Source organism: Anopheles arabiensis, chromosome 3, assembly GCF_016920715.1.
Source record: "Anopheles arabiensis isolate DONGOLA chromosome 3, AaraD3, whole genome shotgun sequence".
NCBI lineage: Eukaryota > Metazoa > Arthropoda > Insecta > Diptera > Culicidae > Anopheles > Anopheles arabiensis.
In genome coordinates, this window is record NC_053518.1 from 42,893,476 (window position 1) to 42,909,271 (window position 15,796).

The window sequence follows — 15,796 nt, forward strand, 5'->3', positions numbered from 1 at the left end:
TTTCTTCTTGCTTTAGTTTGCACTGCGGCGTACAGCAACATCGTGTTTCTTTGAGCTGTAGTAACATTTGAAGAAGAACGCAAACGTTGTGTCAGGCACAAGTTTTGGGAGGATCTTTTGCGATGGTAAAAGTAGCATTATGTCAATTGGATCGGTTACTGTGTGTCATCAGTTGAATCGTATCGCAAAAATACATCGAATTGATGTTGAGTGTTCGAACAACTTAAGCTTTTTACAGTCGTTGCCAGCTAATTTTGGCTCTATGTCATCAAATTTTTACCCTAACGCACCTATTTTTCACTGTACGTTATACATTTTTGAATCTTGTAGGAAACATGATAATTTTACAAGGTATTTGAGCATATTTTTAACAATTGTAATTTTAAATCACAATACAATACAACAATACAATACATCAATTTTAAACAATACAAAAACCGTGAATTTTAATTGTATTTTGAGAAAAAAATTATGATATTCAATACATTTTAGAGCCCTTAAATTTTAGTTTACACCTACAAATAAATGCCAATTTTTTTTCACTTTATTAAAACTTACAAAATAGCCGTACCGATCGTTATATTTCAAATTATCAATGAAATTATTCAGTATTTAACTTAATTTCAATAATTGCAGAACACACAATTTCACAAATTATGTAAAATTTTGTAAATAAATCGAATGACTCACAGTCAAAAATTGATGCGCACTGTCAAAAATGTATACCTTTGAGGTAAACATCGTGACAAGCTGTGAAAAATTGGTGCCTTCGAGACAAAAATAGGTGAGTTAGAGTCTATATTTATCGGCAACGGCTGCATCTTATACATGAAGCTCTATTGTCTTATTATTTTGCTTAAAGGTGAACAGTATATAATCTCTAGTATTTGCTTTTTTCAATATTTCCTGTGGCATCTATGATGTTTATAAGTATAAGTATAGAACAGGCTTTCATTTCAATTTGAAATTAAATTTCGATTTGAAATTACGATCATGAGCTCTATTGAATAGTTTACTTTTATATATTACCATCCGTTCTCGGTGTTCAATGTTATTGCGAAGCACAATCTAAAATATCAAATTGTGTTCATAATTCGTACTATTATCCTTGTGACCTAAGGCTATAAAACTAACCAAGGCTAGGCTAAGAGAATTCGATTGCGGGTTTAATTCTGTTATCTCCATATTAATGAGAATGATTTAATATGATAAAAATAATTTACACTTGTTGTGGTCGAACTATTAACAGAAAACAATTTAAACTCAACCAGCAGCACAAGCGGTCAGTAAAAACGATTTATTTGCTTCCCCTTTTCAAATTGATATCTCCAATTTGGTATCAAACAAAACTAAGCGCCTATCAAACAGCCGCCCGCTTGCGTGTGTGATTAGATTTTCCTGCTATGGCAAAACAGATTAATTAGGTGAAACAAAATCACTCCCTTCACATGATCGCGATCCGAGATACGACACAACGCTTTTCGGATCGCACCTGTGGCACCTGTTTGGGCGTCCGCGAACCTTCCGTGCGGCCAGATAGTGGTCACTTTTTTTTGGAACTGGTGTGTCGCTTTAACCGATTCCTAGCACCATAAATGGGCAGACCCGACCCTCGAGGCTGAGGCCGAGAAACAACGAACGCGTACAAACGCACTCCGAACAATCCGTCATAATGAAAACCGGTCATCCTTCGGCGTTGCTGCGGGCTGCTGCTTCGAATTCCATCGAAAACAAAAGTTCCTCTGCTGGTTGGGAAACGCAGCGGCAACCTAAGGCTAGTGTTGTAGAGACTGTAGGCCTGATAATCGGTGTCGCTGGTGGCTTGGGCTTTTGGGGTGGTAATTGTGCCCAACAGAGTCCATCCAAACCGAGTGCCGGTGGCAGGCCTTTGGCTCAAGGTTTTTTTAATTGCACATTGGCACAATTCCGAACCCGATAGGCGATACAAAATCAGGCATGAGCGCGCCACGTTGTACGAGAAGACAGACACAGCCAGCAAACGCATATTTGCAGTTTTTATTGTTTTTTTAGTTTTCGCTAAAAGTTTCATGCGTACGTGGTGCTCGTTTCTCTTGCAATCACCACTGCAAACATAAATGAAACAAGCTACAACAAGCGTCGATAATTTTTGGCCACACAAGAGTGGACGGCGAAGAAGACAAGTGCGGCGGTGCTGCCAAGTGGTGTGTCGTACAGACCGAACACCTGCAGAATGGATCGGAATGTTTGACCGAATGCTTTCGCAGCCGCGGCATTGACGTGCCAGGTTGCGAAAGCCATGTCGCATGCTGGTCGCGAAGGGGGATGGGGCTGCTTTTTGCTATCGAACAAAACGGTGCGCGCAATGCAGCCCTTGAGCGTGTCCCGTCTGTGTGTTATTAATAAATAATTCACTATCTGCGCCACAATCGGCAGGCATTTTGTAGCAGTTTTTATTGGAAGCGTGGCGTTTTTTTTTAAATCTTTTATAAGACCTCAAAATTACCTTTGCCATTTTGCGCCAGACTCGGGATGGTGTAATCTTAATGTTTAAACAGGATCGGCGAAGGGACTTGCGTGATGCTCAATCAAAGACGGCCAGCGCATTAATGTCAGCTTCAATGCAAAAGCCATTCCGCTGTTCGTGATTGCTTCGTGCCAGCTTCACTTTCAATGGCAAGTGCAGGCATATATACATTTATTTATAACACACAAATCATGCACTGCACCATGGCCGGAGTGGAATTGGAATTTTCTTCCTCATATCCAAGGATACAGCAAGCATATTTCCTCTCCAAAAAAACTCTTCATCAAATCGATCATCATCGAATGGTGGCAAAAGGATAGTTATAATGGCATGTTAACATGCGCAGTGAGATGCGTGGAGAGTTGCCGGAGAAGATTAACGACCTCGAAGGGATTGGCTGGCTGGCTGAAGATTTAAGGTGAATTTGGTCCTTGGCCGAGAAGAGCCGATTTCGATTGATTAAAAAAATAATCCATCGTAAGATTCGTGGAAAACGAACAGGCTGTAAATTCAAAAATCACAAGCGCTCCGAATAAAACCGATAAACACGAAAGCCTTTTGCGTAGTTTGCGTGCTGCGAATGCATCGATCGAACGATCGATCGGGGAGCGATTTATTTGCGAATGATTGCCTAAAATGTGCTAACCTTGTAGAGGCGGACAACTCAAATCCCGAGAGGTGTGATAAAAGCGTTATATCGGTGAGGGGAATTATGTATCACTAATTTCTGCTCTTCTTCTTTCCTTTGAGCCATTTTCACTCCTCGTACCTCCTTTGAAACCTTATCCGACTTCTAACCAGAGTTCTAAACGAGTTTTATCACTCCCATTTCCCAAAAACTGTTGCTTAGCAATTTTGCCGATGATTTATGTCGTCTGCATGTTGCATTATTCAGCACACTTTCCATCCTGCATACGGTCGTCCCTGTCGGGACTTCGACTTTAGCGACTTTTGGCTTTTGTGCTGTGGTGCTTAAAGTACACCAAAAGTGGATAACAAAGAAATGCCTCGAGCAAAAAAACAGAAAAAAGAAAAGAGTATTGAGATATCAAGTAGAAGGGAGCAAGTTGATGCGCGATGAGCATCAGCTGCGTTCGGTGCATGCGGGAAGGTAAATGCTTCTTGCAATCGCGCGGCATGCATTCGCAATCAGCCAGCCAGGTCTCAATCAGCCTCGTTAGCGGGCTGATGTTTCGGCAGAGGTTGCATTATTCATGTTCGGCAGGCAGGTATTGATTTTGGGTCTTCCAAGGCGTGCCAAGGCAAGATTACGATTGCTGCGCACAGATGCCGTTGGAGCTGCAGCTTTGCTGGTCAAACGAATTGATTCGAATAAAATCGGAAAGCGGAAGAATGTGTCAATACTTAAGGCGGGTTTAAAGTGTGGAAATATTTCCGCCGAGAATGTGCCGACCCATCAGTGATCAATCAGTTGTCAATTTGTGAGTAAAATGAAATTCGGCTTCATGCGTGCTTCCTTTAGGCGGGATGTTTGGGCGTTCCAAAAGGTATGATGAAATTTTAAAAATGTTGTATTCGAAATGAAATTAAATGAATAATCAATGAAAGAACATTATTCAAATGTAAGACCATCTGCACATTTCACCAATGGTAGTTTATCAATCAAATCAAATCGTCCTGAATAAAATTTCCTCAAATGTATTACTTTTTAGACATAATGTTTCGTTCAACAATATCGCAGTTTTAAACTCTCAATGATTATGGTAGGTCATTAAGATCACATATGTATTTAACAACAATTTTGAGCATTTATCGATTCAATAAACATCAGGTAGTTATGGAATAGGAATACAGTAAAATGTCCTACCACCATTCCCTGTAAGAATAATTTGAGATTTCTTTACGCAAAACAGTTGGTTCTAAACACATCGTTGTGGCACACTTAGCGTCCAAAAGCCAATCCTTCAGCGACCTACCCTTGACGACAGCCGGCGTGCAATAAACGCTGCACAATACCCTTTGACCTGCGCGCACACACATAGTATGCTTGAGTCTTGGATTTTGTCGGGTGCAGCTCATAAATCGTCCCCGTGCCACGACAGCAGCACAGCAACACCGGGAACTACAGCAGCAGAAGCAGTAACAGCAGTTCAAATTACCTAATAGTTTGCAAGTTCTTTAGCTTCTTAAACAAAAAGCAAAAAACCAGTCCGGCACGGGTTAGAGCAGAATATCCACGCTCCAATCCCGTCGACAGGACGCGAGCGATCAAGCGCGAGATGTTGTGCGCATGCATGTTGGTGACACGAGGGCGAGAGAGCGCACGTTGTCTTTTTAGGGGATCAGATTTAGCATTTTGCGCCAAAGTAAGCCATGATTTATGGGAATGCAGCCGGAATGGCGGAACGTGATTTATGGTGCGCGTGTGTGCTTGCTATTAAATCATGCTAAATGCTTTCATTATCGATTCGGGGACGGCACACGGGACTGTATGGGGTGTTTAGGCTCATATCCCATTTCTACTGTACACATACGACCATCGTGCCAGCGCTGTTAGCGCGGTTAGACTTCATTAGAAGCGCACGCGGCTCCGAGATTAATATCACTACATGACGCAGTTTTAGCATGCGACATTCTTTATCCCAAAACGCTGAGGCTACTGCACTAGCAGACGGAAATTTAATACCGATGAGACGGCTGCTGTTGCATAAAAGATTATATTTTTGTACGGCTAACAAATTGTTTCATGCTGATACTTAGCACAAAAAATGGACTCCCGCCTGGAGCTCCAAAATTACGGTTCGTTACGGTTTAGAAACGTAGCCGAATCACTTACCTGCAACGAAAGAAGAACAGAAAAACAAAACTTTAACAATATTGCACCTGCGTAAAGCAACTCATAAAACATGCAGTCAGAAGCCAAATGGCGTGTGTTGTTGTTCCCCTCACGGCATCCTCCCGGATCACCCGCTGCCACATATTTAAGATGCATATCTTGCCGCACAATTAAGCCTCCGCCGTGTTCTTGTGGCGTGCCGGGACCGGACCCGCTGCGGGTGGTTCCTCGCGTAAATTCAAGGTCAGTCGTAGCAGTTTTGCGCACACACACCTCCGCCCCGGGGACATAATGAGAGGCGAAACGCATCAGCGAGAGACCAGCGACAAAATCACGGACCGATGGATTAGATAAATGGTGATCACGATTAGCCAATTTCGTTTCGCATCTTACGCTTGACCGTGGTGAAGGTGGTGGCCGGTGTGCACTGCAATGTATGGGATCGGTGATCAGTGACGAACGTTGTCGATTTGATCGAGATGGCTAATTTAGAACCGTTTAAAAGTGATTGATGATATGGTAGTTATAATTTTGGTAAAATTACCATTATGAGAACGTCTCGGTGTGTTTGTCGGGGAATTTAGAGAACAAGTTACGCTTGAGGTTATTAGAAAAATTGGTTAGATAATTTGTATTTGAAATCAATTTCGCTTTTGGATGTATGTTTAGAATTGGAATAAAGCGTTGTCCAATAAACACCACTTATAATTTTGATTGTTAACATAACACTTGATGCTTTGCGACTAAAACACATAAACGATCGATTAGTCAACCACACCGTGATAGATATTACAGAAAGAAATTGGATTCCTAAATTTGATAATTGGAAAACAGTTCGGCTTTGCGGTGTGAAAATAGGTCAGCTGGAAAATCGAATTCCATTCGTTACCGCACAGCCAGCTTACGCCTATCCTACCATCCGAAAGCGAAACCTCATAAAGTGGAAAGTGATCACTGCTAGTCTCCATTTCTCTACATCATAGCCCGCCCCGAGCGAACCGTGCCGATCGTTGGTCGCTGTCGTAACGCAGGGAAACCCACCGATCTTGGTATTGGCAGCTTTCGCACAAAAAAGGCGCACAGTCGTCACTGTCTATCGCTTTTACTTTCATCCCGTATTACACCCATTCTGTTCACCCCCTCTCCCCACAAGGTGTGAAGGGACAGAAAGAAGATAGTGATGCAGTTTTTAAATACCACCTCGAAAACGGTGACGGCATCGTTCGGTGAGGGTTTCGTTTTCACTGGTTGCCGTATTGCAAATTTCCCTTTCTTTCCATCGGGGTAGAATTTTCATTGGAGCAAACAAAATAAAAAAGCGAAAACGACACTGCACACTTGCTTTCTGTACTTGCGGATTACGAGAGAGGAGGGAGGCAACGAGAAGCAATAGTAAAGGAAAATTATGAAGAAACCAGGGCACAGCACAGACACGGGAAAAGCGAGCGTCCCAGGGCAGAGATTAACCGGGAAAGATCGCGATCGTTTTCGGTTCGTGACTGGCTTGGTTTCCCAGTTTTGTTTTTTGTTGTTTTTCTCGAACGTTTCGTTTGCTTCGCTTATGTCGCAAATATCTGTCACCGCTCATCTTTGCGATTAATTTATTGCAAGCCTCTGGGTTTTTTTGGAGACGATGTAAGTGGAATCGTGGATTCGTTACCGGCGTACGGTAGTCGATCGTTTAATTGGTTAATTGTCGATTGATACTTCACAATTATATTTATTGATTAATTGAACATCGTTTAATTGCGGGCTTGGGTTGAGGTGCGGCATTCTGTTTTATATCTGTTATGTCTGCAGCAAATCTATTTAAAAAAAGTATCTAAGAGCAATCATTTGTCCGGGATATAGGAACAAAAAACCAAACGCTCGCAAAACTATCAACCGACATAAATCATACCACTGATGACATGTGTGTGTGTGTTGCTGTAAGGGTAGAGCTGCAGTGACCGTGCTGGGGTTTGTGTCAAAGTCACAGCACGATCATGCCAATTCCAACACCTACGACGATCGCTTTTGCCAATCCAATCGCTGCTGCTAATGTGCGTGGGACTTTTCGCGCTCTGCGTCGTTTTTTTGTTGCGCTTTGTCCCTGCATAATAAAATCTAATAATGAGAAATAGAATGTATAATCCAGCGCCAATCGACTACTGCGCCCGTCCCGCGGGGTGTCTAGCTAGTGAAACCTACGCAGCCTGAGGTTATGGTTCGATTTGTTTAATGGTGATTTCCTGCTCTCGAATTCCAATACGGTTGGGAAAGGAAGAAAACGAGCACGCGAGCAAAAGGTGCTTAAATTAGCCCGATAAGCACCGCCGTCGGAAACAATTACGGCGCAGACGTATCAGCATAATTTATGACGTGCACTAAAATGTAGCAGCCGGATCATCTTTCAACACTTCGATCGACCAAAGGGGAACTACGTGAAAGAGCAGAGGACGGTTTGATAATGAAGGCAATTTATTAGACGCGTGCGGTGGTGAGTGATCCAAATTTGTTGATGGCCTGGACAATGGTTCAGTATTAGTTAATTGAAAGTCTGCAAAGAGAAACCCCGCTAAAATCTGCTTAAGAAGGCGACAAAAATGGCTTTGTAACAGGAAAGGAATTAAGGAACTAATCTTTTCGATCGTAATTAATTTGGCAAACAGAACCATTCTCCATCGCTCGATTAGTCGTGGCACATGATCGGATCGCATGTCCGATCGGTTACATTCCAAATAGCCTTTGCAAAAAGCGATCGGTTATGAGTGCGATACAAATTAATTGTCTTTACTCTACCACCATCACCACCACCTCCTTCCTTTGCCACGGTCATTCCAATAAGGAACGTTTGGCACGCGCACGGTTTGGCCCTCTCACCCCCATTTTTCTACGTCGCGGGCGATGGTCGAGATCAAACCAAACCGGCACATGCTCCACCCTGATCGATCCGGAAGATATGATTATGCCACGGTACGGCCTGTCGGAAAATGTGGGTCAGCGCTGTCCGTTTCGATTGGAATGCGTGAACTGTAGCACCCTGTTAAGGGGGCGCGCGTGCGGTGTTGTGTTTTACTCCAATCGCACAAGTCAATTTCCTGGTCGCCTGGCTCGCGTTCTAAGACGATCCGGTTCGAAGGACCAAAAGTTCTGAAGCGAGTTAGTGTGGCCCGGGTGTTCCCGGGGAGGTAGTGCATTTCTGGAATTGACATTCTACTCGTGCGGATGGGGGCGGACGGTTTGTGAGCTGACATTTAACAAATTGCACCCAATCGGATCGTTACGGTCCCTCTAATTGAGACAGACCAGGGCATGTATGCAGGTCCGAGTCTGCGTCGCGCTTGAATCGGGAGTTCCCGCCGCAAAGGTGTTACGGCGACGTGTGTCATAAGCGTCGCGAACGGTTAACATGCGAAAGCAACGGTTGGTGGTAAGCCACCCAATTCGTTCTTTGTTTCCCGAAACTCCTCCCCAATGCACGATTTTCCCACCACTATCGCCTACCCCCTCGTATTGGCATTGTTTCCGACTGTCGGGCTAGGCTCGGGCCAATTAGGAAAGGAAAAATTAGCCCCTTGCCGGATGAAGCCGTGCCACAAATTGCACGATCCGTGTCGGTGTCAATGATTGGCTTTAATAGTTGAAGCGTTCTAACAGGGCCAGAGCAGCGAGCGAAAACTACGTCTAGCCGGTTGGGTAAAGATTCAGTTTTTTCCGTAAAATTTCCAACCCAGCAAAGGTCGCACGCAATGGGAAGAAACGCATGGGAAAATTGTTTTGTTTTTGCGCTACTCGAAGCTACATGGCCGACGACGACCTTCGGTGCGATGCAACTTTCAACACCTCGTCGCTGGGTACGCTCAAAACCGATCAGCCGTGGGGGATCGCGGCGTCGGACGGATCGTGCACAGGCCGCTCAAGGTTAGCGAGCCGTCTCCCCTTAGCTGCGCCGTTTTGTTTGCGTAACAGTTTTCCCGCCGTGAAGAAGCTGCTCCATCAAGCGTCAGTACGGAGGGATTGGAGCAGCAGGATCGTCAGAACTTGTCGTCGGCAGCGTGCAAGCAACGGGAGCACTCGAGGGTAGCCGGATCCATCGAAAAGATGCTATCGTCACGACGATCACGAGCGCGCAGCGGTTTCGTGAGCGACCTTTGGGGCAAACATCAATCCGTGTTGTTTTTTCGCGAAGGAGTAAAATGTTTTCGCTGAAGGTGATGCGCGAAACGTACGATGATGCGCTGCTTAATGTCAATGTGGAGGTTAAGAGCGAATGTCCTGGGGCTGGGATGGACTGATTGTTTAACAAGGAATATTTGTAACGATCGATTCAATAGATATGCGATGTTGGTTTCTCGAACTTATTGCTTTATTTTAGTAAATGCTGTAAAGCGTAGTAACGTTACGCACAAAAGGATTCTATTGTAGCAGGATTTGAGATGCTGCTATCGTGCAGACTAAACAAATACATTTTTTCAACGCTCGTCTTCACTGCAGACAGCTTACCGCAGCGCTTGATTCATTCCAGCCATTAAAACGATATGTGATCAAGAGGTAAAAACCCCTCCCGACAGCATCACGTCAATCTAACCGAAGCGCTCCAAAGCGCCCCACAGCATGCCCGTGACCCCGTGAAGCTCCGCACACGCGTGCGGTTTGAAGGAGGTCTTTGCCAAGAATAAATAAATAAATAAACAAATATGTATATCTTCTCCATCACCCATCACAAAGCCCACCATCGAGCGCGAAGTAAAGGATTGCTTCTTTGCGCAATATGTGCCCTCCTGTTCCTGTGTGCCCCACCTGCTGCTCGGGCTGGTTGTTTGATGAAGCTGAAATGGAAATGGCTGAAATTAGCAGATGGACGCCGTTCTGAAGGAACGGCAAAGACCACAGCTCAGAAGACCAAAGAACGGGCACGAACGAGGATGGGATTGAAAGGGCGGGCGGCTCTCGATTGATTGAGCACGAACATCAAGCACGGGCGACCACATCTTTGTCATGCGGAACATGCAATCCATCACGACGTGCGGATTAGTACAGTGTGTGTGTCGTATGTAAACCATTCTTGGTTATTAGAATTGAAAACACATTTTGTGATGCTTTGAATAACCAAATGTCTATGGAACAATGTTTGGGAGCTGAGCGTATACTGTAAGCGGTTACTAAATGACTGTTTAATCATTGGAGAGTAAAGTTTATACAATATATACAACCGAACACAATTTTGAAATTAAAATTCAAAGCACATTCTACCGTGTAGCGGAAAATCGGTACCTCACTGTAGCGCGATCGAATCGATTTCGTCTTCTTGTGCAAAAGCGAACAGGAGAATAGAACTTTTGCAAAAACTCGCACTCGCGCCTGCGCCTGCAATCGATTCTTCTTTTGCATTCTGCATGACCCACGGTGCACCGATTATTTGCATCCCCGGACCGGTGCACCGACCATCGATCCCCGCGTCCCCACGGTTCCGACACACGACGAGGGTGGCATCTTTACGCTTACGTGTGCGACCGGCGGGGGGGGAGGGGGGCAAGGTGGCGTTGCCGGTGCGAGGTCGATTACGATCCGATCCCATGCGATGCGTGATGAAATGCAGTGTGATTGGATTTTTCTCCCTTTCCATACACGAGGATGCAAAACCCACTCGCCACGGGCGCCCTCTCCCCTGCTCACCATTGCGTGAGCAAATAACACGGGGAGAGGCGTGTCGTCGCATCGATTCTAGCCGATCCTAGAATGCAATTTCATCCGAACCGGGTCGATCACTTGGACACTCTGTGTGTTTATTTTCTAGCGGTACATTTGACTGTTTATTTCCCGCGCCACTATGGCTGCGAAACGCTTTGCGATCGGGTTGACAAAGGAGGGAGGTTGGTTGGCAGGAAAGGCTCCAGTTGGCACAACGTCCGTCCCAACCCTCTTCATTCTGTTTAATCTAGTGATCATTCGCTTTAGCATCATCTTCCGCATGATCTTAAAAAAAAAAGAAAGAACGAACGATCGATAGGGCGACTTGCGTAACGGGCTGGAAATGGGAGGGAAAATTACTGCTGATTGGTGATGCGCCGAGGGGAAATTGGATGCACATTGCACACAATTGGAGAACAAGGAGAATTATGAATAAATTTGCATCGGCAATGAGTCTCAAGTCGGAACACATACACATACACAATCGGGCGGCTTCGATTATGCCGAATGCAGCTTTCCGGATTGGGAAAGGGGGAGAGCCAGCTGGCCACTACCCTTCCCCACGAGCTGCTGCTGCTCCTGTTGCTGCCGATGATGATGTCGAACGGCTGAACTTTGCCGCCGCCGTTTGATGTGGAAGGTAAAGGCGTGTTGTTATCGGTACGAGGATTGTGCTGGGATTGTGGAGGCTTGGCCGAGAGAGTGTTTGCCAGTGCATTTGCACTCGTTACGCGGTTTGTTTGTTGCTCTTTTCAGGCGTGCAGCTTCAAGGGGCGCGAATGTTTTCTTCTAGTTAGATTAAAAATAATAACCAAACAAATTCTAAGGGTGCTGTGTGCTTAAAGGCGTTCGATCTTTAAGTGGATTAAGATCGTGGTCCAAAAGGGCGAATGGAACGAGTGGTTCTTAAGGATTGCTGAGGTGTTTGAAGCGTCTCACTGGATGTCAAATTGTCTTCAACAGCGGCAAATGAGATCAGGTATGCGCTGGAAGTGCAACAAACTATGTAAAACAGAGTCGTTCAAATATCGTTTCAATTCAAAGATGATTATGATTCATGATCTTTTAATGAACATACGAAAGAACTTACAGAAGAGAATGAATCAATCCGCCTTTTATTGCAAATATGCCATCTATTCTGCCCTGAGTTTCGCTTAAATTCGCTTTCAAGTACAAGCAACATAAGCCTTCTGATTGATCGTGTCAGTGACTCTTTTTGGCAATAACCAAGTTATATTATTTTAGAAATGAATATCCCCAAACATAAAAAATCATAAATCGATAATGATCGACATTATTAAAAGCAAAAATGGGGAAATGATTAATAAGTAAAGTTACATGAGTGAGGATTATATCACTTATTATTTGCAATTTTGAGTTATTTATACTCCTACAATGTAAAGTGTGTAATGTAATATGAAAATTAATAAGAATTTTCAAAACGTTCAAAAGCGTTTGTGTCTCACTGCAATAAATATCGATAGAGCAAGATAAATAATACTGTTAAGTTTATTGTAAAATTTTATTTTACTTTTACAATGAAACAAAATTTGCATTTTGTATGCAACATATTCGCCCTACATGAAATACGCATAACAAAACGCTTGATTGTTATGCAAAAGAATGCAACAACAAAATCTCTCTCTCGCTCTCTACTGCTTATCTCGAACCAAACAGACCGAATAGAACAAGCAATCAGTCGAATGACAAATCTGTTTTTCCACCGTTCTACCACCACCTACCCATCCGCCTCTAACGGTGCCCGGGGGCCCTGCACATCGTAATGGCAGCAATTTTTCCCGCAATTTCTCATAATCGAACCTCGGGTTTTCATTTCTCATCAGCGGTGCATCCGAAGGCAGCTCCGGGACAGAAGAATGGCACCTCCCCTCCCTCTCCTCCCATTCTTCATCCATTCCAATTTGTGCAAAAAACGGCTACAAACCATCCGCTCTCTACTCTCCCCCGGGACAGGGAGGGAAGTATAAAACAAACGAGTGAAAAATGGGAAGAAAAACGAGCCAAGAAATGACATCGGGCAGCAGCCAGCGTGGCCGCAGCGAACCATCCATTCGCGTTCTTGGCATCGGTCCGGCAAACGGCACACGGTCTCTCGAAATCGGTGAGATTATGCTTCATAGCTGCTAAATTGGTGCTCGATTGTGTAACACGAAGCGGAGCGGAGGAGTGGAAGGAACGGCCGCCATGCCCAACGATGCCGTTTTATCTAAGTGCGCTCGGTCACATCTCGTGGCAAACATTTGTCGTAAACGTATGTAGCCGTGTCGCGCAAAGCGCCCGGTTACGAGTGCGATCGATTGTGCGTTGTGCCGCTGGCGTAAAGGGGTGCACACAAAAAAAGAGGAAACATACACATTCCCGTTCCGTATTTCCCCCACGGCTCGGGAGACGGCATCTAGGGACAGAATAAATCGGCAATGCAATACACAATAATAACATCATTACCGTCGCTATCGAAGCCGCCTTTGGTTGAGCATCTTGTGCAGCGGCAGCAGCAGCAGCAGCAGCAGCCAGAGCGTGTTCTCCTAGGTTTCATAACATAAAACGATGGAGGGAAAAAAAACGCCCCGACAACCGGTAAGGGCGCAAGATCCAACGTCAAATCGGTGATCACGCATGGTAGAATAGAATGTGAGGTATAGGCTGATTGCATTTCCAATGCATCGCAACCATCCATCGGAGTGTGAGAGAGTTTTCTTTTTCTCCTAGCTCTTTTTTCCACACCACAAGAAAAACACTCCACCAACCGCAGAAAGACAGTTTTCCCTTGTGGTTTGAGGGGGAGTAAAGAGAAAGCATAAAGCAGCAAGAAGAAACAACGGGTGAAATGTTCTACATGTCAAAATCTTTTATTATTATTGATTGCATAACGGGGTTTATATCATTTTTTTCTTCTACATCTTTCCCTCTCTCTGCCCTCTTTGGTTCCTCAACGAAGTGGTGGTGGTGGAGGTGCGCTGGCCAAGATAAATCGATCGTGGCGATCGGTGAGGTCCGGTTGCGGTTCGTGATGCACCACGGGTTCCTCATACCGTACCGAGTGCAAGAAGCCTCCAATTGAACAGTTGGGATTAAAGCTGAAGGGATAGAGAGCTCCATGAACGCAACATAAAAAAATGTGTAGAAATTCTTGAAAAAGAGTGTGTGGTCTTGCTGCTTTTTTTCGTGGAAAAACAAGACAAAAAATGTATCCCGGAAGACGGCGGGATCCCATTTGGCTGGGAATGATAAATAAAGCTAAGATTCACCGCCCGAAACAGCCTCAACTGCGTCATCTTCACTGGACGTCGTCTTTCTTTCACCAGGCATGACTTTTCACAGCGGAAACGTTTCTCTGGTTCGACAACAGGGACGCAAAAAACACGGAAAACAAATGAAGAAAGTATTCGAAATGGAACAAAAAATGGCAGAACAACATATAGGAATTGAATCGAACGTGCTGCGCTCTTTAGAACGAGAATAAATCTTTGCCACACAACAAAAACCTCACCGAGACCAAAATAAAAGAAGTATTTTTTGTTCTGTTGGATAAAAGGTATGAAAAGCTGAAGGTGCCCCATCCAACCCTAAAAACGCATCCATCCACACACACACATTCGTCTGCGGCAGAAGGGAACACACATTGTAACTTCACGCCATATTAGCGGTTCTTTTGCAGCATGAGTTTTAGCTTCCTTTCGCTTCGCTCGACTCTGACACTCTCTCAGCTCGCGCAGGATGGTCAAGCTTCTGGCGGTGGTCAAAGCCGGGCCCTCCAGTGACGGAACCAATCGTCATGTAACGGGATTTGTCCATCGGCTTCTTTCCCTCTCCGTGCCTTTTATAGGGAGGGGGGAAAGGGAATCAATTTCGCGCGCCCGTGAAACGTAAGAATGATTGATTTAGGAACGCGGATTCGACGCTTCACTGATCTTCTCGGTATGGGTGGTGATATCCAACTCTACCACACCATCCACCCCCACTTCTCACAGTCGAAAAAAAAAAATGCTTGTCGAAGGGTACAACCTGTCCACCCGCAGCACCGCCGCGTGGGTGCGTGGTGAAAGTCTTTCGGGTGCGAATTTTTCGGCCGCAACGGAACGGCAAATTCGAAAGCGCAATGAAGCGAAAGAACAATCTACTTACTTTGAGCTTGCAGAATCGTGGTCGCCTGTCCGCCGGGGAAGGTTGCATTTCGCTTGTGACGGCCCTGTAAAGATGAGAATTGGGGTGGGAAGAAACAGCAAGTAAGTGAATGTGTAATGGTTTTGCCATTGCCCCGTTGGGCGTAGAATAACACTAAAACGTTAACGTTTGCAAGAAAGCATATCGATCATTTGCAATTACGCGCATGCACGCGTGATTGATGCAAAGCGATGGATGGAGATGATGGGCCTTTTCGGTGGAATACGTACCTTGGATTTGGGGAAGGCTACCAGCACGTTGAACCACCATTTCGACTCCTCCGGGCAGGTACCCTTCACGAACGTGACACGGTCCGGTGCGGTGATGGCGATCGAGTGCGGGTGGCTGGTGATGTTGTCGGCCGTGGTCACCTCCAGGACCTTCGTCATGTCGATTATGGCCTGTGGAATTGTTTCGGGCTGCACGGGGAAAGAGAATGAAATTGTATGGAAATTAATATAAATTTTGTGTGAAAGTATTCAAAGAGAAGGGAAGGTAATGTTGTGTTAATCCTTCATGAAAAAATTACTTATGCGATAATCTGATTTGTTTATGTATCTACAATGCTTCTTAAATGCTTCTGCAAGCCTTTATCAAAGCTATTTTACACTCTAAAAATGACTGTACGACATGAC

At 44.9% G+C, this 15,796-nt stretch overlaps 1 protein-coding gene across 7 annotated transcripts in view; it reads right to left on the minus strand.

The window, feature by feature from the left end:
* LOC120900354 (protein outspread) overlaps nt 1-15,796 on the minus strand; it is a 196,527-nt gene that overhangs the window by 37,652 nt on the left and 143,079 nt on the right. For all 7 annotated transcript variants that reach the window (XM_040307220.1, XM_040307224.1, XM_040307219.1 and 4 more), the window contains exons 4-5: nt 15,392-15,580; nt 15,123-15,186 (exon numbers count right to left, since the gene is read on the minus strand). In XM_040307220.1, the coding sequence (XP_040163154.1) occupies nt 15,123-15,186; nt 15,392-15,580 (253 nt within the window). The remainder of the gene's footprint in view (nt 1-15,122; nt 15,187-15,391; nt 15,581-15,796) is intronic.